At 45.2% G+C, this 25,121-nt stretch overlaps 1 protein-coding gene across 4 annotated transcripts; it reads right to left on the bottom strand.

The window, feature by feature from the left end:
* Positions 1 to 6,051: 6,051 nt before the first annotated feature.
* On the bottom strand, positions 6,052 to 17,272 carry LOC139532666 (ETS translocation variant 5-like). Of its 4 annotated transcripts, none has more exons than XM_071330570.1 (11): positions 17,109 to 17,272; positions 15,447 to 15,599; positions 15,119 to 15,257; positions 14,589 to 14,639; positions 12,006 to 12,132; positions 10,793 to 11,068; positions 10,243 to 10,541; positions 9,424 to 9,552; positions 8,856 to 9,025; positions 8,466 to 8,573; positions 6,052 to 8,200 (listed from the first exon to the last, which is right to left on the bottom strand). In XM_071330570.1, the coding sequence occupies exons 2-11, from the start codon at positions 15,492 to 15,494 to the stop codon at positions 7,958 to 7,960; spliced, it is 1,590 nt and encodes a 529-aa protein (XP_071186671.1). In that variant the 5' UTR covers positions 15,495 to 15,599; positions 17,109 to 17,272; the 3' UTR covers positions 6,052 to 7,957. The 4 variants fall into 4 exon arrangements, with proteins under 4 accessions (XP_071186671.1, XP_071186673.1, XP_071186672.1 ...); XM_071330572.1 differs by having other exon boundaries at positions 8,472 to 8,573; positions 17,109 to 17,270; XM_071330571.1 differs by having other exon boundaries at positions 15,119 to 15,254; positions 17,109 to 17,268.
* Positions 17,273 to 25,121: the final 7,849 nt, after the last annotated feature.

Here is a 25,121-nt window from a genome sequence, read left to right as displayed (position 1 = left end):
TGTCTCAGGTAACTTTTTTATCATGTATTATCTATATAGGCTTTTATTATTTTTTATCAATATTTTACGTAGCAACATGTACCTACCAAATAGAATCTCCTTCTGGTTCTGTGGTACCTACAATGAGGAATGCCACACTTAAAAGGCCCCTGTTGTTTACAATGATAATGTTGTGCAGTACACGAATCAACCACACAGTGGCCCTGTCTAGTAATAAGAGAGTATATCAAGTCTCATTTCAGTCTCTTGCCCTGGCATAGCCTGGTGGAAACAGACCGATTACTGCACTCACCAATCTCATTCACTTCACGTATTATCACCAATTAAAAGATGATTGATATATGAAGTGAAATAGAAAGGTGAACGGCGTGATCAGGGTGGTTCCACCAGGCTAACCCTGTCATAGGCTACCGCTCCGGTAAATCCATGTGTTATCTTCACAGAGGAAAAGGTCTGATCCAGAGCTGATCCAACTCAAGATCCAGTAAATATAGTACAGGACAACATTCATCTGATTTTAATCTGATTTATTTTGGACTGAGCTGTCAATGATATCCAGAGATCTGAGCTATCAATGATATCCAGAGATCTGAGCTGTCAATGATATCCAGAGATCTGAGCTGTCAATGATATCCAGAGATCTGAGCTGTCAATGATATCCAGAGATCTGAGCTGTCAATGATATCCAGAGATCTGAGCTGTCAATGATATCCAGAGACTGAGCTGTCAATGATATCCAGAGATCTGAGCTGTCAATGATATCCAGAGATCTGAGCTGTCAATGATATCCAGAGATCTGAGCTGTCAATGATATCCAGAGATCTGAGCTGTCAATGATATCCAGAGATCTGAGCTGTCAATGATATCCAGAGATCTGAGCTGTCAATGATATCCAGAGACTGAGCTGTCAATGATATCCAGAGATCTGAGCTGTCAATGATATCCAGAGATCTGAGCTGTCAATGATATCCAGAGATCTGAGCTGTCAATGATATCCAGAGATCTGAGCTGTCAATGATATCCAGAGATCTGAGCTGTCAATGATATCCAGAGATCTGAGCTGTCAATGATATCCAGAGATCTGAGCTGTCAATGATATCCAGAGATCTGAGCTGTCAATGATATCCAGAGATCTGCTGTGCTTGTGGGTTTGACAGACAAAGAGGGAGTCATGCAGAAAGGATCCTTACAGAGAGGAACATTATGTTGAACTATGGGGGTTTGTCTTTGGATGCATCCATTTATTGCCCACCTACATGTGTGTGTGTGTGTGTCTGTGTGTCTGTGTGTCTGTGTGTGTGTCTGTGTCTGTCTGTCTGTGAGCATGTGTGCATGTGAAACCCTGTACAGTTTTCTATAACAGTCCCTTTCAGAGTATGTGCAGAACTCGTTAGCTGCCTGAAGCAGGTTGATTATGTAACTGGAGAGTGAGGACAGAGACACAGCAATGAGATAGCACTGTCAGGATGCTTTATCCACACCACTGCTCCAGACCTCTTCAGGTCTGTATCCTGAGTTGTCCCCAGTAGGGCACATGGTAACAAAATGTATTGTAATAGAAAATACTAATGTGTTCCTATTGGACAAGGTTGGGGCTATGGTAGTACCTCACCGTTTCTAAACGTTTTTTCTCCTACCACACAACTCTACCCTCTCCCTACTGAACAACACAACTCTACCCTCTCCCTCCCTACCACACAACTCTACCCTCTCCCTACTGAACAACACAACTCTACCCTCTCCCTACTGAATAACACAACTCTACCCTCTCCCTACTGAACAACACAACTCTACCCTCTCCCTACTGAACAACACAACTCTACCCTCTCCCTCCCTAAAACACAACTCTACCCTCTCCCTACTGAACAACACAACTCTACCCTCTCCCTACTGAACAACACAACTCTACCCTCTCCTTACTGAACAACACAACTCTACCCTCTCCCTACTGAACAACACAACTCTACCCTCTCCCTACTGAACAACACAACTCTACCATCTCCCTACTGAACAACACAGCTCTACCCTCTCCCTACTGAACAACACAACTCTACCCTCTCTCTACTGAACAACACAACTCTACCCTCTCCCTACTGAACAACACAACTCTACCCTCTCCCTACTGAGCAACACAACTCTACCCTCTCCCTACTGAACAACACAACTCTACCCTCTCTCTACTGAACAACACAACTCTATCCTCTCCCTCCATACAACACAACTCTACCCTCTCCCTACTGAACAACACAACTCTACCCTCTCCCTACTGAACAACACAACTCTACCCTCTCCCTACTGAACAACACAACTCTACCCTCTCCCTACTGAACAACACAACTCTACCCTCTCCCTACTGAACAACACAACTCTACCCTCTCCCTACTGAACAACACAACTCTACCTTCTCACTCCCGAGCTCATAACTCTACCCTCATTTCTCCACAGTTCGGGTTGTAAATCTACTGGTAATTTACATTATTTAAGTTAAAATAATCTTCAATCATTTTGGTAATTAACAGGTTATCTATGGTAACTTTGGTAATTTATACTTGAATAACTTTTTTTTAAATGCATACGTTTTCTTTTTATATTGTGTCCATATTGTCATTGAGTTTTTAGTGGATAGACCGTATGGTTCAACAGCATTTAGCCTAATTAATGAGAAAAGCATCTTATCAACAGTATTTGTAACAACTGTAACTCAACCAACTACGGATTTTTTTTTTTTTTTTTTGTGTGCATATTTTATGCTGAAATCCTCATATTAAACACAAATGGTATCCACTATGGTTTATATTTAGGACAATGTTTTACAGCTTTGTCATATTTTTTTGTTGGTATCATCTGAATTGATTATTTTCCATGTGATAAGGCCACACAGAGGATCAGAGATAATTACAGACACCTGTGATAATCTGAAGTACCCCAAAAGGCCACTAGATGTCATCTTATAAAATAAAAAACTTAAAAGCTACCAAACTTCTGGTAGTTTACTGGTAAACGTTTCCAGTAATATACCATCCATATGCAACCATATACACAGTCCTCAGCACAAGCCTTTCCCTCGATAGCTAATCTGCCTCAAAATAGGGCCACTATCTCAGCGGAGTCAACTGAAACCCTGACCTGGCATAGCTCTGACCACGTATATGGCTCTGGCTGGTGTTAGGTAGGACAGAGAAGTGTGTGAAGAGGGTTGGTCTGAAAGGAGAGCTAAAATACAGTCGTGGCCAAAAGTTTTGAGAATGACACAAATATTAATTTCCACAAAGTTTGCTGCTTCAGTGTCTTTAGATATTTTTGTCAGATGTTACTATGGAATACTGAAGTATAATTACAAGCATTTCATAAGTGTCAAAGGCTTTTAATGACAATTTAATGAAGTTGATGCAAAGGGTCAATATTTGCAGTGTTGACCCTTCTTTTTCAAGACCTCTGTAATCCACCCTGGCATGCTGTCAATTAACTTCTGGGCCACATCCTGACTGATGGCAGCCCATTCTTGCATAATCAATGCTTGGAGTTTGTCAGAATTTGTGGGTTTTTGTTTGTCTACCCGCCTCTTGAGGATTGACCACAAGCTCTCAATGGGATTAAGGTCTGGGGAGTTTCCTGGTCATGGACCCAAAATATCGATGTTTTGTTCCCCGAGCCACTTATCACTTTTGCCTTATGGCAAGGTGCTCCATCATGCTGGAAAAGGCATTGTTCGTCACCAAACTGTTCCTGGATGGTTGGGAGAAGTTGCTCTCGGAGGATGTGTTGGTACCATTCTTTATTCATGGCTGTGTTCTTAGGCAAAATTGTGAGTGAGCACACTCCCTTGGCTGAGAAGCAACCCCACACATGAATGGTCTCAGGATGCTTTACTGTTGGCATGACACAAGACTGATGGTAGCACTCACCTTGTCTTCTCCAGACAAGCTTTTTTCCGGATGCCCCAAACAATGGGAAAAGGGATTCATCAGAGAAAATGACTTTACCCCAGTCCTCAGCAGTCCAATCCCTGTACCTTTTGCAGAATATCAGTCTGTCCCTGATGTTTTTCCTGGAGAGAAGTGGCTTCTTTGCTGCCCTTCTTGACACCAGGCCATCCTCCAAAAGTATTCGCCTCACTGTGCGTGCAGATGCACTCACACCTGCCTGCTGCCATTCCTGAGCAAGCTCTGTACTGGTGGTGCCCCGATCCCGCAGCTGAATCAACTTTAGGAGACGGTCCTGGCGCTTGCTGGACTTTCTTGGGTGCCCTGAAGCCTTCTTCACAACAATTGAACTGCTCTCCTTGAAGTTCTTGATGATCCGATAAATGCTTGATTTAGGTGCAATCTTACTGGCAGCAATATCCTTGCCTGTGAAGCCCTTTTTGTGCAAAGCAATGATGACGGCACATGTTTCCTTGCAGGTAACCAAGGAAACATGTGCTAGATTGATAGAGGAAGAACAATGATTCCAAGCACCACCCTCCTTTTGAAGCTTCCAGTCTGTTATTCGAACTCAATCAGCATAACAGAGTGATCTCCAGCCTTGTCCTCGTCAACACTCACACTCACACCTGTGTTAACGAGATTAACGAGAGAATCACTGACATGATGTCAGCTGGTCCTTTTGTGGCAGGGCTGAAATGCAGTGGAATTTTTTGGGGGCTCAATGTAACTGAAGAATCCATATAATCTAACAACCTCTGAGAAAATTGGAACACATTAAACAAGCAACAACACGAAGAGCTATCTATTCAAAATGGAGAAGTATGGATAAACCACTTCTCCAATATTTTTGGCCCTATAATAAATGAACAAACAGCAAAAACATATACATGATCAATTACAAATCTTAGAATCAGCTATTAATGACTACCAGAACCCACTTGATTCTCCAATTACATTGAATGAACTACAGGACAAAATACAAACCCTCCAACCAAAAAGGCCTGTGGGGTTGATGGTATCCTAAATGTAATGATATAATATACAGACCACAAATTCCAATTGGCTAAAGTTAAACTCTTTAACATCATCCTCAGCTCTGGCATCTTCCCCAATATTTGGAACCACAGGAGTTTCAATTACATTCGCTACATTTCAATGTCACACAGAGGTTCTGAAACTTTTTTGTTTGTCTAGGACCGAGATTGGGAAACACTGAACTAGTTTTACATTTAACATTTAAGTCATTTAGCAGACGCTCTTATCCAGAGCGACTTACAAGTTGGTGCATTCACCTTATGATATCCAGTGGAACAACCACTTTACAATAGTGCATCTAACTCTTTTAAGGGGGGGGGTTAGAAGGATTACTTTATCCTATCCTAGGTATTCCTTAAAGAGGTGGGGTTTCAGGTGTTTCCGCAGTTGACTCCTGTGGCTAGCTAGTTGACTGCTGTGGCTAGCTAGCTGACTGCTGTGGCTAACTAGTTGACTGCTGTGGCTAGCTAGTTGACTGCTGTGGCTTGCCTAAAAGGGACTTGTTTAGACAGTTTGATTATCTTATCCTTTGAGGTTTTAAAAGTGTTCTTCCTCTATGAATTTGAACATTCACAGCAACTGGGAAACGTCTATGGCAGCCATTGTTGTCACCTTAGCATGCTACATAACTTCTGAGTGATAGGAAGCACGAGCACCACCAATCAGCCTACACCACTGTGCACACACCTTTCGTTACTATGACGTTGTTACAACATTATCACAACTAGCGTGACCATGTCAGCAAATAACGGTTGTCTGAACACACACAAATCCGATTTGATCACTTGTAACTTGCTGTTTGGGCAGTCAGTATTCCAAAACAGATTAGCAGAACCGAACTATTTTGACCTTTAAAGCCTGCAGGGTGAACAAGGCTTAAGTACAGGTGCCATTCTAAAGGCCACATCTTATTGCCTGTTCTTCATAGGACTATTGTAATACTGTATCCTGAAATCAGGAATGTGTCAGATGTTATACATTCATAAGAAGTGGAATTCAATCAAAAAGACCCAACTCAACTTGAATCACAGTAACACGTCACTGAAAGCTAGATTGGTTGGTCAGAATAGGAAGAGACTCAATACAACAGTTTGAAGCAGAAAGTATAGTTTATTGTATCCCGTATAGAAAATCAACCAAAAGCAGTGGAAGGCACACATTGTATTTGTGGGGAAGGGTCACTTGTATAAGTGCCAGCAAACCTCAACGTCGTGGACAAGACACCCCCCAACCCACATATAGACAGAATCATATCAAAATATAGTGTTACACACGTGTGACGCCGACACAGCCCACCACTCAGTCAACGGGGAGGTCTTTCTAGGCTCCAACCCACTGCCGTAATACGGTGTCCATATTAGGACAGCCTCAGTCTTTGCAGGACTTGACAGACAACTCCTGCAGAGACGGGGGATGTGTCCTAATATGGACACCGTAACTTCATGACAAGAATTAAAGGATGCAAACCAGTTACCAGGCCAAACATTCCAGCGTGTACAATGTCAAAACATATGACTTTGCAAAAATATATTCATATATACATTTACATTTTAGATGTTTGTTTCATATACTCCCCGATAAACTATACGAAAAGCAGAAACCTTGAATGGTACAGCAATAGGTTGGTACAGCTTTCTGTGAGAAAATGCGAAGAGTAGAGTCCCCCCTGTTTAGCTTACTATTGGCAGTTAAAGTTTTTGGAGAAGGGACTGCGTGACAGTACTTTTGTCATCATCATAGTACATAAACATGTATTTTCAATACACACTTCAGGAAAAAATACTGTTTTGTATGCGTGTCCCTTTTACATGTTACGACAAAATGAGTCAAATGAAAGAGCTAAAAAAAACACCTTGGAAAGATACATCTGGTAGGACACGCCAACATCCGGAGTAAAACAGCATCGTGAAGGTTTTACATTTTTGGGTGAGAGAAAAAAACAATTCCCCGAGTCTGAAGAGAATGCTGAACTAGCGAGTCCTGAGTCCACCTCTCCCATTTCAGATTGAATTTCAGTGTGTTTAATGAGTGGGCATGCCAGCCAACGCAACTTGCTCAGGGGTACTCGTGTCCCAGCTTCTTTATAGTCGTACGATGTATTATGGATTAATAAGAACAGTCGGTTGCCTGTGTGTTTGGCCCATTCATTGCATACAGAGTTACATTACATCACCACCTGTGGTACTAAGGTTCATTGGAGTCGTAGTTTCTCTCCAAGGTGAAGCCCCTGTGAGCGTGTCAAGTGTGCTACTCTGTTTGGGATCAAGCCATAAAGCGATTGCTATATCAAAAGGGCAATGTTTTATATCCTCGCCATTATTTGTCATACTCGTACCTAGCAGATTGTGGAAACTGCATGGCTATTGGCTAGCAGATTGTGGAAAATGCATGGCTATTGGCTAGCAGATTGTGGAAAATGCATGGCTATTGGCTACAATCCTAGAACACTCGCGCCCATTACTTGAGTCCCATTATAATCACGTGAACCGTGTCCTCGCTCAACCCCCGTAAGGGAGATCACTCAGTTCATGTTGATGAGGATGTGGACCTTTCGCCACAATTCAGTTTGATAACAGAGGGCAAAGAATAAGCGAGATGGCCGTCTCAGGTTTGACAGTTTTTTCCTTGGGACTTGGGGAGGCTAATCTCAAGACTGGCAAGAGGAGCCGAGTTTGGGATAGGAGTAGGGGAGGGGGGTTAGAGAGCTCCAAATCCGCTCAGCAGCTTGGGCTCTGGGTGTGTAGTTAGGGGACTAGGGTTTGGGCTCTGGGTGTGTAGTTATGGGACTAGGGTTTGGGCTCTGGGTCTGTAGTTATGGGATGTGGGGTAGGGTAGTGGTGTGTAGTTAGGGGATGAGGAGAAGGGTAGGAGTGTATAGTTATGGGACAAAGGGTAGGGTAGTGGTGTGTAGTTAGGGGACGAGAGTTTGGGTTAGGGTAGGGGTGTGGCAGGGTACCAGATGACAGCTGTCTTTATTCCGTCATTAGTCAGAACATTCAGAATGAATAGTTATCGGGGAAGCCCAGTAACGAGACGCACCGCTCCCCTCCGTCGGCCAGGTAGGGGCCACAGCCATCCGCGTAGTGGGCCAGGGGCACGGTGGTGTCGTCCTCCCCCGCAGACGGTGGCAGGCAGTCCGGGTCCTGCTTCAGGCTGGGCCTCTGGTTGTCAGGGAAGGCCATGGAGAAGAGCGCCTCGGGGTCACACGTAAACTTGTACACGTACCTCTCTCCAGCCACCTGATCCCACCCAAAGAGGAAGAGGGAGTTAAACAGTCGTTCCGCGCACAACCGCTAGTAGTTTGAAAATAGCGTTTGACTTCATACCCAACCTTCTGAAACTCTCAATGCATCTGACCTGTCCTTATATACAACCAATGTACTATTTATTGGTGCAATGTAGCCCTCCATTGTACTGTGATGTTTTCCATCAATTCATAAAGCCTCCATTGAATTTGACCCAAAACAGAAAATTGTAATTGACTTGAATTAAATTAAAATTTACCTTTACCTTCTGCATGATGCCCTTCTCATAGTAATAGCGTAGAGAGCGGCTCAGCTTGTCGTAGTTCATGGCAGGCCGGTTCTTCTGGAGGCCCCAGCGTCGAGCCACCTGCCACAGGAGAGGAGAGAGAAAAGGTTCAAATCAAGGTGAACTCTTCTGATCAACCTGTAGATACATACACAAGCTCTTTGGTTCGTTTCTGGTGTGTCACTTCTACTGCCTTAGTAATACTGTGTGATTATTCCTGTAAGCACAGCGTAACAACTATTATCATGACCTGTTGAAACACTCAACACTCTAGAGACATAATGATGTAAAACTCCAAGAAGCCCTAAAGTCTCTAAACTCACTAGGACCACAGCTCTGCCTGCTGACCAACTGCCAACTGACCTCTTCGGGCTCGATGAGTTTGAACTCCATGCCGCGGCCGGTCCAGGAGATGAAGTGACCATTGGCCGGGTCGTCCAGCAGTGTGACCAGGAACTGCCAGAGCTGCAGGGAACCTCGGCGCTGGTAGGGCGGTCCGTCACGGAACACTCCGGCCTCCTGCTTGATCTTGCCTGGATCGACAGAAGGAGAGGGGGAAAGAGGGAGTGAGTGTGTAAATGAAGGAGTGGCGTGGTCACAGTCAGGTGAAAGACTCCAGTGATTGGCAGTCTGAGCGTGGGGATACAATAAGAGGCTCTGCTCATGTCACACAGGCTTTCTCTGTCCAAGGCCCCTTGGTTCTACTCTGGCATCCACGCTGCCATGACATAACGGGAAGATGTCAGATACCAGGATTCACTACCCGCTGCCAGTTACACCTAAAGCCCTGTGTCAAACCAGTCAGAGGTTCAAATAGTATCCGTTTCTTTTTAAATACTTTCAGTGTTCGATTCTGGATGGATGGGGTTTGCACTTTTGGGACAATTCCAGGGGTTTGTATTTCATAGCAATTTATGGAAGAATATCTTACCTTCTAGTCTCTCTGGAACCACGCATGTGTCGTCGCTGTACAGATGAGGCTCTCCGTCGTTGACCAACCCATCATTGTTTTGGTAGAAGTTACAGGACTTCCTGAAAGAAGACGGGCAGTTCTGCATTTCTGTAAGACACGAGGGAAAATAGAAAATATTAGACATATTTATCTTTAACACGTGCTCTTCAAACCAGAAAGATAGACAAAAAGAAAGATACAAAAACTAATAGGTGTTTCTTTGAATAGATTCTTACTACTAACTTAATTTTCCAACGCTATCTTTTTAAAGTAGCCATTAGCCTAGTGACATAATACCCAGCAGAAGACGGACATACATTCTCACACAGCCAACGGTCTCTCAACAGTCCCCTGGGGTTTTCTTAGCTGGGACGTAAGAGGATTTGACTGTTACATCACTGACAGAAAGTGGCCTAGACATGGAGAGTGAAATGAGGTCATCTTAGCTTAGGAGAGAAGAGTCTCAGAATGCTACCCTGCTACATACCCAACCACTACTGCTAATACTAGTGTCCACATCAGTCTGAAACATGCTTACTGTTTTATCCCCATCGCTGTACTTTTAGCCGCGTACAGTAAACTCTCAAAGGAGCGTCTAACTTGACAGCTTGGGCTACTTCCAAACCCTTAGGGCCTTCCTGTCCAGACTCAGATTTAGCCTAGGCATGGAAGGAGAAGCACTTCCTATTGAGATTCTCCATTGAACATGTTTTTTTTTACTCCAGGACTAGGCCTAATCTATGAGTGGGAAACTGAGCCTCAAAGACCGTTGCCATCCAGCGATTCCCCAGTGCTCACCTTGGTCAAAGCAGAAATCCCGGGGCTCCTGCTTGATAGAGAGGCCCTGGAACGGGTTGCGGGGAGGGCCCATGGTAGGGACCCCCTGCTCGGTGTAGCGGAGGTCCACCAGCTCCTGCTTGAAGCCCTGAGCAGGGAGGAGGACCAAGGGCTCTGACAGGTGCCGTTGGTAGATGGGGCGGCCGTCCCGGGACAGGGGGGCCCGGTGGGGGTGATGGGGCTGAGGGGGGTAAGGGGTACAGGCGGCACCGTCAGGCGGAGGGAAAGGCAGACATGGCTCAGAGAGCTGCCGCTGGAACCTGGGGAGGGGGAATGAGAGCGAGAGAGAGACAGAGAGAGAAAATAAGGACAAATTTGTCAATTAGGGTCTTAAACCAGAGAATTGTACAACAATGGGATTTCAACTGTAGCACTGAACATGCATGCTGAGTCCCAGCCTACAGTAGTTCCAATCATGGCTTTACAACCAAGATATACAAGCTATGGGGTCAAACAGTGCATGGTGTCAACACATGGTGCCAACCTGAGCCAACACATGGTGCCAACTCACCTGTGTTCTGAGCTGTAGGAGGCATCGGAGTGATTGACAGGTAGGCGGGGCACGGCAAAATGCTGGCTTTGGCTCGGGTGTGGAGGGAGTGTCCGGTGGTGGGATGGGCTGTGCCCGTGAGTTGGACGACTGTGGCCGGGGTGTGTCGCCTGGACAGGGGACGTGATCTGCCTCTGTAGGGGGTGTGTCCCCGGGGTGGGGGCGGGGCTGCAGGGTGAGGCGGGTGTGGAGGGCGGGGTTAAAGTATTGATGCCAAGTGGCTTCCTGTTGTAGGCACTGTGGAGGGAGGAGGGGGATGGAAGGGGTTAACTTGGGCCTGTAGAGTATGGCTGTATTCTCTCTGTGGCCTTAACATTACATATTGACGGCGTGTTATCTGACATTATAAACTGGGTGGTTAACAGCCGTGGTATACCACGGGTATGACAAAACATTTATTTTTACTGCTCTAATTACATTGGTAACCAGCACGGCAAGCGGCACCGGAGCGCCAAGTCTAGGTCCAAAAGGCTTCTACCTCCAAGCCATAAGACTCCTGAACAGCTAATCAAATGGCTACCTGGACTATTTGCATTGACCCCACCCCCCATTGTTACGCTGCTTCTATTCTCTGTTTGTTATCTATGCATAGTCACTTTACCTCTACCTACATGTACATGTTACCTCGACCAATCTGTGCCCTTCGCACATTGACTCTGTACCTCCTGTACAGAGCCTCGCTACTGAGCATCGCTACTGTTATTTTATTGTTGCTTCTTATTTATTTATTAATTTTTCGTATTTTTTATTAATTAATTACTTCAGTTTATTTTAGTAAATACTTTAACACTTTTTCTTAACTTCATTGTTGGTTAAGGGCTTGTAAGTAAGCATTTCACTGTAAGGTCTACCTACACCTGTTGTATTCGGAGCATATGACAAATAACATTTGATTTATAATAGCACTAAGGCACCTCGGGGGTTTGTGGTATATAGCCAATATACCACGGCTCACGGCTGTATCCAGGCACCCGTATATTGTCCATATGACACACCCCCTCAGGCCTTATCAACTTGATTTAGGTATACCTAATTAAGCAATGTCTTAGTAGAGAACTTTATTATGCCTTTACCCTCTTTTATTGGTTGTAACTGAAAATACCTCTTGCTACTGAGAGTACAATTTATGTGGGGTGTCAAAACCTGGTCCGTCTCAGTGTGTACTGTAACATACCTGTAGCTGTAAAGGCACTTGTCTGTGTAGAGCGTGAGTCTCTGTTGTTCCTGACTGCAGGGGGACAGATCTCTGCAGGCGCTGGACTCTCGCTTCACTTTATTGGCTGGAGGTCCATGGAACATTACTTTGAAGAAAGAAAGGAGAAAACATTTTTAAAAAACTGCAATTCATAATATATGCAATTTCAAAGATTCACAAAAGAATCACTACGTTGAATATATTTATTCAGTATTCCTGTTTTGTGCGTTTCACTAAGGAACAAGAAGCTAAATCGTTTTCTATCAAAGGATCAAATGTGTCTCCTATGCTGGGATTTGTCTTTAATTACAACTTCCCAAATGTTTGTTGTTTAGTGAATTGGTGAGGTTGTAAATCTGTCCTTCCATTTGGGAGGGAAAACTATAAACCCAGCACTGAAAGACAAACAGTGTACTTTCACTAGTTTTTTAAAATTATTGTTTCCAAGACAACAATCAGACCAGTAACAAAGATGCCTTTGTATTCAATTGCACAGACCAGAACAATCTGATCCGACTTCCACCACCAGTCAGTAACTTAGGTAGCCATTGTGTGTCTGTACATACAGTAGGACTTTAACTGGGTGCTGTGTTGGCATCAGAGGCTGGGTCTGTCAGAGGCTGGGTCTGTCAGAGGCTGGGTCTGTCAGAGGCTGGGTCTGTCAGAGGCTGGGTCTGTCAGAGGCTGGGTCTGTCAGAGGCTGGGTCTGTGCCTACATCAACTCCCCATTTCCTGTTGTGCCACAGAACGGCCATCATTCAGCTTCCGCAGCCACGGGCCAGAAGAAGTCAACACACACTCACGTTATGGGGCCTCTCAGTGTCCATAGTAACCTCCATTATAAGCTAAGGTTTTGAACACCGAGCATCTATGACTGAAACACTTTATATTTCAGTTGGAAAACCTCAAACAACTGGACTGTCTGTTACAGAACCACAGTGCAACTCTCAAGTGCGGCCAGAAGACATTTAAATCTCAGGTTTCAAATAATTTGCAATGGCAAATCTTGCAACATTTCTTTAAATCACTAACTGGTAGTTAATAAGAGTGTGTTCTCACTTCTCAGCCAAGTTCATTGCTAAATTAAGGAGTAAGGAGATGATGGCATAATGCCATTTGATCGCTATGGACACTGCCCCTTTGCCCAGCTGCAGAGTCCACACACACACACACACACGAGAGAGGAGGCCTGTTGAATGAAGGGTCTGTGAGACCAACTGGCAGCGTGCCAAACTAGGGAGCGTCATGCCAACCCCGTCGCCGCACACACACACTCAGACTCTTCAGCAAACACAACAATCGCCTGGCTGTGCAACAGCACAATTCACTCAGTGTGTACACACTGCATTACAAATGTCACTAGCTGCATCCGCGACAATGAAATACAACGTCACAGGGAAACAAGGTGATACCGGGCCTCTAAAAACACTCTTTCTTCCTCCACAGGATCCTTCACATCTTGAAACCCAGGCCTGCAACTACACCAGGCCTACAGCTCCGTCTGGAGCCCAATCAAAAGCTTCCATTCAAACCTCATGCATATATTATTCTAGACAGAGAAAGGAGAGAGGAGATGAGTACAAAGGAAACAGCATGAGGGTTCTGTGGGCTTGGATTGGAACGTAGCCCATCCTAGCAGCCAAGAGCTGTGGTTGGTCGGTTGGGACTCTCTATGGAAGGCCATCCCAGGCTGCTATGGTGCACCTGGGTCATGTTAAGTAAGGCCCACCGTAGCAAAACTTTAATGCAACAGAAAATCTCCCCGTTTCAAACCGTTCTCTCTTTATTTCCTCTGATGTTAATGTGGTGGATCTGGGCAGAGATCAGAGAATAGGATTTTCCTCATCCGGGTTGACTATCAAAGAGGAGAGCTGAGGGATTTCTGGTATAAAACCACAAGATTCTTGATCTTCACCAAGTGAGTAACGTCTTATTCTGAGGTAGCCCTATTATTTATGGGCCTTTGTTTGAACACAAATCCCTACAATCCAATAATCAAATCAAATTGTATTTGGCGCATGTGACAAATACATCTACCTCTACAGCTGTAGACCTTACAGTGAAATGCTTACTTACAAGCCCTTAACCAACAATGCAGTTTTAAAAAAATACACAAAAAATATATAAAAACAAAAAAGCAAGGTGTGCATTGAGGGCACTGATTGGCTACAGGGCAGAAGTAGGTCAACTGCAGGGTGAGCGGAGGTTGGTTTAATCAGGGCTCAATGACATCAATTGGATTTCTGCTTTCGACGAGGCAAATCTGTCGTTAATGTTAGCCCTCAGCCTACATAGGCAACCCGAAACCCTAACCACATACCCATAAAAATACACTCACTGACTAGTGACGCACTGAGTTGATATGCCAACTGGATAAGACTGGTATTGGAAAACCAGTACATCTCCTTGTTGTGCTTGTGATGCTTGTATGTTGTGTCAAAGACCATGTCTGGGAATTAAAGGATAAATTAGGAAATGTGCAACTATGCAGGAGCAGAATCTGTCGATTCCCCTTTGTAACACACATACACGTACGTAAATATTTAATTGGTTGGTACTTACGGTTATCCGACTGGAAATCCGGGACAAACTGTTCGTCATCAGGCACCTGAGCTGAAAGAGGGGACAGAGAGAGTTAAATGACTAACTGATGGAAGGCATGCCACGTGGCTGAGTCCCTTTAATATGCTGAATAGGACAAATATCATGGACTTGATACAGTACAGTCAAAAATACAGTAAATATTTATGATGCTGTACAGTCAAAAATACAGTAAATATTTATGATGCAGTACAGTCAAAAATACAGTAAATATTTATGATGCAGTACAGTCAAAAATACAGTAAATATATATGAGGCACTTGATGCAGTACAGTCAAAAGTACAGTAAATATTTATGATGCAGTACAGTCAAATTCAGTAAATATTTATGATACACTTGTTAAAAAGAGGAAGTGGTATAAAGTTCTAAATAACAACCTATTTTCCAGTTTTTCCTGATTCAATAGCCTCGGGTAAACCACTGATGTTACTAAAAACAATAAGCATGATGCAAGATTGAAAAGCTACTGAAATACAAGAGCAGAACTCACCTTCTGCAATCCATGTCTCTTGAAGTTGCATGAGGTCTTGAAAGAGATCTTCTGTGTCCTGGGCGAGCTCAGTGTCAACAAACTTTCTCTTCCGATCATTAAATGGCGTGTTCACTGGTTCTTCCACGGGACAATTCTGCTAGAACAATGTTTAAAACACCTACAACATTAGTGATTGCATTGGTGTTAACAATGATTAGCCTAAACATGATCGGTATCAAAAACCCCTAAGCATCCATGTATGGTAACAAGTCATCGTTATCTTAATACACTATGAAAAGTTTCAGATTAGTGCTTTGATCAAAATCATAGTAGTCCAAATACTCACACTAGAGGGGGCCATGAAAGGGACTTGCTGGTCATAAAATCCGTCCATGTTGCCTGAATATCTTCACTCCCTCTGGACTGAAGTTGGAGGGGTGGAGGGGGAGGAGGGGCTGACTGTAGCAGCAGGAGGCGCTCGTCCGTCTGTCTGTTCTTTCTGTGGAGAGCAGAGAAAAGTGTGCCCCCTGGTCAGTAGCTTATACCCAAATCACCTGTTATCTATCGTCAACACAGACATAGGATGTTTCCCAAATGGCAACCTAACCTATTCCCTGTATAGTGTACTATATCCTATGGGCCCTGGTCTAAAGTAGTGCACTATGCTCTAAAGTAGTGCACTATGTCCTATGGGTCCTGGTCTAAAGTAGTGCACTATGCCCTATGGGCGGTGGTCTAAAGTAGTGCACTATGCCCTATGGGTCCTGGTCTAAAGTAGTGCACTATGCCCTATGGTTCCTGGTCTAAAGTAGTGCACTATTCCCTATGGTTCCTGGTCTAAAGTAGTGCACTATGCCCTATGGGTCCTGGTCTAAAGTAGTGCACTATGCCCTATGGGTCCTGGTCTAAAGTAGTGCACTATGCCCTATGGGTCCTGGTCTAAAATAGTGCACTATGCCCTATGGGTCCTGGTCTAAAGTAGTGCACCATGCCCTATGGTTCCTGGTCTAAAGTAGTGCACTATGCCCTATGGTTCCTGGTCTAAAGTAGGCACTAGGGCATAGTGCCAGCCTGCCTTCAGGATAAGACAGTTGTTCCTTTCCTCTGTCTTGGGTGTTTGTTTTGTGTTGTTTGCGTATTCCTCCCTGCATCGTAGTGCTGGCGGCTGTACACTATGCCAGTGAGCATGTACTCAATACGCTGGGGACAAAGTTCTTACATAAGCAAGGCAGCAAGGCACAGTAAGCTATTTGGAGATGAGACTGTTGACATTACAATAAGTAGAATGACTAGGAGGGAGCTGTTTTGAAGTGTTCAAAAATAGGATGCAAATCAGGGTATTGAGTTTAGTAATCCTTGACATGTAACAATTGGATAAACTATCTTCATAATAGAACATATAAAACGTATACATGCAATAATCTGAATCAAAAACATATATCAAATTTCAGCATTATTTGACAAGTATTGGATAAAGTTATTTATTCAGGGCAGCAGGGTAGGAGAGGGTTAATCTCAGCAAAGAAAATCTGAGCCAGTTCAAGAAGTAGCTAAACTCCCCACCCCAGTCCCTCCTCCCTCTACCGTTTCCTATTCCCCCTCTCATGGCCCCAGCTTGTTTTTCTCAATGAAGTGAAATTTGATCCCTGAGCTAAGGGGGGGGGGTCGAACCTTCCATTCATAAATGTTAGAATCATCTATGAAGATGCTGCATGCGCAGTAGCAAGTCAAAATACTGCAACATAAACATTCTCACGTCAAAGTAAGTACTGTAAAAACATTTGACTACAAATAAGAAAATGGTTGCCAAATTAAGATACATATAAAATGGCGTTCACATTTCTGCCCCCCCTCACCAGACAGCTAGAAAATGCTTGGCAGAGAGCGTGCATTCTACGGATGCAAGTCGGTCAAAGTAAATGCATTATTACAGGCGCTAGAAATAAACTAACGCAAAAACCTTATACGCATCTTTTTGTTGCGGTTGATAGTTTGATGTTAAACTCACATTTGCGAAGATTTAATTCCTTTGCAATGTTGAAAATAAGTTCTGTTTCACTCCACGCTGTTGCAAACGTTCTTTCAGGATTGTCGTCTATGCTCTTCTCACACAAAGCTTGACTGTGGATTTCTGAATGGAATCGTCCGGTTTTCCCCGAAGCAAAAATAGAGGACACCATAATACACGCCAATTGGTTGTTACACAATGCCATTCAAGTGACTGGCCAATTGACGTTCAGAGAGCTCTTTGGACCCCAGTGACCAATGGTGAGCGAGCTTGTCTTGTTTTTATGAATGACTGCTTTTCATTCACGTCTGACGGCCAGACACTGGGTGGAAACGAAAAAGTTAGAGTAGAAACAGATACTGACATCTTGAAACATATAACTCGAGTACATTCACACAACAACCAGATACAATGTTTTGCTAAAAAGTTGTTTCATAGTTATTACAGCATCTTGCTACGTTGCTATTACAATATCTTGCTACATATGTGCCATTTTCAGTTTATAAAAGCAGCCTTGTGTATGAGAACAGCAGGATATATATGATTTCCATTTTCACATGTTGTTTTTGTTTTTTCTTCTGACATTGATGAACTGCTTGGAAAAGGGGTAAGTTGTTGTGACGTTCTCAGGACAGAGCTGGCTGTAGGGAGTCTGGACACAAGCGATCACACAAACACACACGCATGTACTGTATGTATGCACACACAGACAGACAGACAGACAGACACACACACGCATGCACGCTACACGCACGCACACACACACACACACTATTCTGCCCAGGGTTGAACTGCAGTCAGATGAGAAAAGGCAAAAATTGTTACAGTCGATTAAATGCCAAACATGATCTGACTTGCATGTTAATTATAGCTCCATAATGACCTCATACTACCTTGTTATGGTGATACAGAGGAATGTTGTCTGCACAGACTCTATAGTATTAAACAGATACACACTGAGTATACCAAACATTAGGAAACACCTTAATATTGAGTTGAACACAGGAGAAACTTTTGAAAAACCCAGTAGTGTTGCAGTTCTTGGCACAAACAGATGAACCTGGCGCCTACAGTGCACTCGGAAAGTATTAAGACTCCTTGACTTTTTCCACATTTTGTTACGTTACAGCCTTATTCTAAAATGTATTAAATAATTTTAAATACATTTTTACACATAATAATTCTAATACTCCATAATGACAAAGCGAAAACAGGTTTTAGAATTTTTTGCTAATTTATAAAAAATGTAAAACTGAAATACCTAATTTACATAAGCATTCACACACCTGTCTATATAAGGTCCCACAGTTGACCGTGCATGTCAGATCAAAAACCAAGCCATGAGGTCGAAGGAATTGTCCGTAGAGCTCTGAGACAGGATTGTGTCGAGGCACAGATCTGGGGAAGGGTACCAAAACATTTATGTAGTATTGAAGTACCCCAAGAACACAGTCGCCTCCATCATTCTTAAATGGAAGAAGTTTGGAACCACCGAGACTCTTCCTAGAGCTGGCCGCCCAGCCAAATTGAGCAATCGGTGGAGAAGGGCCTTGGTGGGCCCAAAAACCCAATGGTCACTCTGACAGAGCTCCAGAGTTCCTCTGTGAAGATGGGAGAACCTTCCAGATGGACAACCATCTCTGCAGCACTCCACCAATCAGACCTTTACGGTAGAGTGGACAGACGGAAGCCACACCTCAGTAAAAAGCATATGATAGTCCGTTTGGAATTTGCCAAAAGACACCTAAAGGACTCAGACTATGAAAAACAAGATTATCTGGTCTAATGAAACCAAGATTGAACTCTTTGGCCTGAATGCCAAGCTTCATGTCTGGCACCATCCCTACGGTGAAGCATGGTGTGACAGCATCATGCTGTGGGGGTGTTTTTCAGTGGCAGCACACAGCTAAGACAACGCAAGAGTGGCTTTGGGACAAGTCTCTGAATGTCCTTAAGTGGCCCAGCCATAGCCCGGACTTGAACCCGATAGAACATCTCTGGAGAGGCCTGAAAATAGCTGTGCAGCAACACTCCACATCCAACCTGACAGAGCTTGAGAGGATCTGCAGAGAAGAATGGGAGAAACTCCCCAAATATAGTAGGTGTGCCAAGCTTGTAGTGTCATACCCAAGAAGACTCAAGGCTGTAATCGCTGCCAAAGGTGCTTCAACAAAATACTTAGTAAAGTGTCTGAAAATGTGATATTTTTTTTTATAAATTAGCAAAAATGTCTAAAACCTATTTTTGCTTTGTCATTATGGGGGTATTGTGTGTAGATCGATGAGGGGAAAAAATATGTAATCAATTTTTAGAATAAGGCTGTAACGTAACAAAATGTGGAAAAAGTCAAGGGGTCTGAATACTTTCCGACTGCACTGTACTACCATACCCTGTTCAAAGTCACTTAAATCTTTAGTCTTGCCCATTCACCCCTCTGAATGGCACATAAACAATGTCTCAATGGTCTCAAGGCTTAAACATTCTTCTTTAACCCGTCTCTTCTCCTTCATCTACACTGATTGAAGTGGATTTAACAAGTGACATCAATAAGGGATCATAGCTTTCACCTGGTCAGTCTATGTCATGGAAAGAGCAGGTGTTCTTAATGTTTTGTACAGTCAGTGTAACTCTACGGTGGAACACATCCTATCTCTCACATTGGTTCTATTCCCCTAGTACTTGTATTTGCTGTTTATATATGGGCATGTCTATTTTTATGTATTTTATACAATACAAATATAAATTACATTTTTAGAATGGTTGTGGATGTTTCACGCTTTAAACTTTATGAAGGAATTGCAAACAGGACAGGTATCTAAAAATGAATTTGATCAATGAAAGTGTTAACCAGTGGAGGCTGCTGAGGGGAGGACGGCTCATTATAACTACCCTTAACTACACCAGTGGAGGCTGCTGAGGGGAGGACGGCTCATAGTAACTACCCTTAACTACACCAGTGGAGGCTGCTGAGGGGAGGACGGCTCATAGTAACTACCCTTAACTACACCAGTGGAGGCTGCTGAGGGGAGGACGGCTCATAATAACTACCCTTAACTACACCAGTGGAGGCTGCTGAGAGGAGGACGGCTCATAATAACTACCCTTAACTACACCAGTGGAGGCTGCTGAGGGGAGGACGGCTCATAGTAACTACCCTTAACTACACCAGTGGAGGCTGCTGAGGGGAGGACGGCTCATTATAACTACCCTTAACTACACCAGTGGAGGCTGCTGAGGGGAGGACGGCTCATTATAACTACCCTTAACTACACCAGTGGAGGCTGCTGAGGGGAGGACGGCTCATAGTAACTACCCTTAACTACACCAGTGGAGGCTGCTGAGGGGAGGACGGCTCATAGTAACTACCCTTAACTACACCAGTGGAGGCTGCTGAGGGGAGGACGGCTCATAGTAACTACCCTTAACTACACCAGTGGAGGCTGCTGAGGGGAGGACGGCTCATTATAACTACCCTTAACTACACCAGTGGAGGCTGCTGAGGGGAGGACGGCTCATTATAACTACCCTTAACTACACCAGTGGAGGCTGCTGAGGGGAGGACGGCTCATAGTAACTACCCTTAACTACACCAGTGGAGGCTGCTGAGGGGAGGACGGCTCATAGTAACTACCCTTAACTACACCAGTGGAGGCTGCTGAGGGGAGGACGGCTCATAGTAACTACCCTTAACTACACCAGTGGAGGCTGCTGAGGGGAGGGTGGCTCATAGTAACTACCCTTAACTACACCAGTGGAGGCTGCTGAGGGGAGGACGGCTCATAGTAACTACCCTTAACTACACCAGTGGAGGCTGCTGAAGGGAGGACGGCTCATAGTAACTACCCTTAACTACACCAGTGGAGGCTGCTGAGGGGAGGGTGGCTCATAGTAACTACCCTTAACTACACCAGTGGAGGCTGCTGAGGGGAGGACGGCTCATAGTAACTACCCTTAACTACACCAGTGGAGGCTGCTGAGGGGAGGACGACTCATAGTAACTACCCTTAACTACACCAGTGGAGGCTGCTGAGGGGAGGACGGCTCATAGTAACTACCCTTAACTACACCAGTGGAGGCTGCTGAGGATAGGACGGCTCATTATAACTACCCTTAACTACACCAGTGGAGGCTGCTGAGGGGAGGACGGCTCATAGTAACTACCCTTAACTACACCAGTGGAGGCTGCTGAGGGGAGGACGGCTCATAGTAACTACCCTTAACTACACCAGTGGAGGCTGCTGAGGGGAGGACGGCTCATAGTAACTACCCTTAACTACACCAGTGGAGGCTGCTGAGGGGAGGACGGCTCATAGTAACTACCCTTAACTACACCAGTGGAGGCTGCTGAGGGGAGGACGGCTCATAATAATGGCTGGAACGGTGCAAATGGAATGGTATCAAACACATAGAAACCATGGAAACCATGTGTTTGATGTATTTCATACCATTCCACTGATTCCACTCCAGTCATTACCACGAGCCCGTCCTCCCCAATTAAGGTGCCACCAACCTCCTGTGGTGTTATCCACTTACTTGGCAAACCAAGGCCTATGCGTTTAGGCTGCATTGCAACAATCCACTTTACACTGTCATTATTGACCAATCACCACACTTTACACTGTCGTTGTTGACCAATCACCACACTTTACACTGTCGTTGTTGACCAATCACCACAATTTACACTGTCGTTGTTGACCAATCACCACGCTAGGAGCATTGCAGTTCCCTTTGTGTTGACTTTCTCCATGCTCACCCCTTCCATAATACATTGGCTCTCTGTTCCATCTCTGCTGTGTGGATTGCAGTAGGACTGGATCAGAGACCTGGTGTTAGTGGTGTCTCTCTGTTCGTAGGACTGGATCAGAGACCTGGTGTTAGTGGTGTCTCTGTTCGTAGGACTGGATCAGAGGCCTGGTGTTAGTGGTGTCTCTGTTCGTAGGACTGGATCAGAGGCCTGGTGTTAGTGGTGTCTCTCTGTTCGTAGGACTGGATCAGAGGCCTGGTGTTAGTGGTGTCTCTGTTCGTAGGACTGGATCAGAGGCCTGGTGTTAGTGGTGTCTCTCTGTTCGTAGGACTGGATCAGAGGCCTGGTGTTAGTGGTGTCTCTCTGTTCGTAGGACTGGATCAGAGGCCTGGTGTTAGTGGTGTCTCTGTTCGTAGGACTGGATCAGAGGCCTGGTGTTAGTGGTGTCTCTCTGTTCGTAGGACTGGATCAGAGACCTGGTGTTAGTGGTGTCTCTGTTCGTAGGACTGGATCAGAGGCCTGGTGTTAGTGGTGTCTCTGTTCGTAGGACTGGATCAGAGACCTGGTCTTAGTGGTGTCTCTGTTCGTAGGACTGGATCAGAGACCTGGTGTTAGTGGTGTCTCTGTTCGTAGGACTGGATCAGAGGCCTGGTGTTAGTGGTGTCTCTGTTCGTAGGACTGGATCAGAGGCCTGGTGTTAGTGGTGTCTCTCTGTTCGTAGGACTGGATCAGAGGCCTGGTGTTAGTGGTGTCTCTGTTCGTAGGACTGGATCAGAGGCCTGGTGTTAGTGGTGTCTCTCTGTTCGTAGGACTGGATCAGAGACCTGGTGTTAGTGGTGTCTCTCTGTTCGTAGGACTGGATCAGAGGCCTGGTGTTAGTGGTGTCTCTCTGTTCGTAGGACTGGATCAGAGGCCTGGTGTTAGTGGTGTCTCTGTTCGTAGGACTGGATCAGAGGCCTGGTGTTAGTGGTGTCTCTCTGTTCGTAGGACTGGATCAGAGGCCTGGTGTTAGTGGTGTCTCTGTTCGTAGGACTGGATCAGAGGCCTGGTGTTAGTGGTGTCTCTGTTCGTAGGACTGGATCAGAGGCCTGGTGTTAGTGGTGTCTCTGTTCGTAGGACTGGATCATAGGCCTGGTGTTAGTGGTGTCTCTGTTCGTAGGACTGGATCAGAGGCCTGGTGTTAGTGGTGTCTCTCTGTTCGTAGGACTGGATCAGAGGCCTGGTGTTAGTGGTGTCTCTCTGTTCGTAGGACTGGATCAGAGGCCTGGTGTTAGTGGTGTCTCTCTGTTCGTAGGACTGGATCAGAGGCCTGGTGTTAGTGGTGTCTCTCTGTTCGTAGGACTGGATCAGAGGCCTGGTGTTAGTGGTGTCTCTCTGTTTGTAGGACTGGATCAGAGGCCTGGTGTTAGTGGTGTCTCTCTGTTCGTAGGACTGGATCAGATGCCTGGTGTTAGTGGTGTCTCTCTGTTCGTAGGACTGGATCAGAGACCTGGTGTTAGTGGTGTCTCTCTGTTCGTAGGACTGGATCAGATGCCTGGTGTTAGTGGTGTCTCTGTTCGTAGGACTGGATCAGAGGCCTGGTGTTAGTGGTGTCTCTCTGTTCGTAGGACTGGATCAGAGGCCTGGTGTTAGTGGTGTCTCCCTGTTCGTAGGACTGGATCAGAGGCCTGGTGTTAGTGGTGTCTCTGTTCGTAGGACTGGATCAGAGGCCTGGTGTTAGTGGTGTCTCTGTTCGTAGGACTGGATCAGAGGCCTGGTGTTAGTGGTGTCTCTGTTCGTAGGACTGGATCAGAGGCCTGGTGTTAGTGGTGTCTCTGTTCGTAGGACTGGATCAGAGGCCTGGAGTTAGTGGTGTCTCTCTGTTCGTAGGACTGGATCAGAGGCCTGGTGTTAGTGGTGTCTCTGTTCGTAGGACTGGATCAGAGGCTTGGTGTTAGTGGAGTCTCTGTTCGTAGGACTGGATCAGAGGCCTGGTGTTAGTGGTGTCTCTGTTCGTAGGACTGGATCAGAGGCCTGGTGTTAGTGGAGTCTCTGTTCGTAGGACTGGATCAGAGGCCTGGTGTTAGTGGAGTCTCTGTTGGTAGGACTGGATCAGAGGCCTGGTGTTAGTAGTGTCTATTATTCACACCAGGGACGTTATTCAGTAGTGCACATCCTAGCAAAATGTATTGCAATGGAAAACAAAATGAGTTGGACAAGTCCAGGTAGTCACTCCCTGTTTCAGTCAGGTTTCTTCCTTTTAGTGCCTAATGAACACGACCCAGGTCTTCAAAGGGTCTTTCCACCACCCTGTGCGGTCTATCTTTGGAGTATTTGTACCCAACCCACTGGCCTACTGACCCCTTCTCACCCTACGTTGGTACCCTTGGTACAGGTATGCACCAACACCAGCCCAGAGTGCACATTCACAAGACCCCCAAATTCACACAGTCCTGTGATCGAATACAGCTCCCTTTGTCCTCATTGGCTGTGTTCCCAGATCACCCTCCAGGTCTCCTAGCCTCCTCCCTCTAAAAGCCTGCAGACATCTTTACAGACTGCGTCTGAAATGGCACCCTATTCCTTACGTAGTGCACTACTTTTGAGCAGAGCCCTGTCAAAAGTAGTGCACTACATAGGGAATAGGGTACCATTTGGCACACTCCCACAGTTTGGTAACAGTTCTCGTGGCTCTTTGATAGTATTTACCATGCAGTATCATGACTGTATGCTTCAAAGACTCTTCATCTCTCCCCCTTCCCGTCTCCCGCATTTCAAGCAGTATGTCTGTCCAGCTAGAAGCAGCAGATTCCTCTCTAATTCCCCTTTGAACTAATTCCAGTTCATTACCCTTCCCATTGTTCCAAAGCAGAGGGATCTAGACCATGAAGCTCACCGCTTTCTCACCCACCATTATCATAGCTCACCTCTCTCACCCACCATTATCATGGCTCACCTCTCTCACCCACCATTATCATATCCCACCTCTCTCACCCACCATTATCAAAGCTCATCTCTCTCACCCACCATTATCATGGCTCACCTCTCTCACCCACCATTATCATAGCTCACCTCTCTCACCCACCATTATCATATCCCACCTCTCTCACCCACCATTATCATAGCTCACCTCTCTCACCCACCATTATCATATCCCACCTCTCTCACCCACCATTATCATAGCTCACCTCTCTCACCCACCATTATCATATCCCACCTCTCTCACCCACCATTATCATATCCCACCTCTCTCACCCACCATTATCATAGCTCACCTCTCTCACCCACCA

This window comes from Salvelinus alpinus, chromosome 10, assembly GCF_045679555.1.
Source record: "Salvelinus alpinus chromosome 10, SLU_Salpinus.1, whole genome shotgun sequence".
Lineage (NCBI taxonomy): Eukaryota > Metazoa > Chordata > Actinopteri > Salmoniformes > Salmonidae > Salvelinus > Salvelinus alpinus.
This window is presented reverse-complemented; position numbering and strand designations above follow the sequence as displayed.

Excerpts from the sequence above, each read along its gene's own strand:
- LOC139532666 (XM_071330570.1), bottom strand. The coding sequence starts at position 15,494 with ATGGACGGATTTTATGACCAGCAAGTCCCTTTCATGGCCCCCTCTAGT. Across the intron at positions 14,640-15,118 it reads AGAGACATGGATTGCAGAAG|CTCAGGTGCCTGATGACGAA; the intron begins GTGAGTTCTGCT and ends CCCCTCTTTCAG. Across the intron at positions 11,069-12,005 it reads AAGTGCCTTTACAGCTACAG|TGCCTACAACAGGAAGCCAC; the intron begins GTATGTTACAGT and ends CTCCCTCCACAG.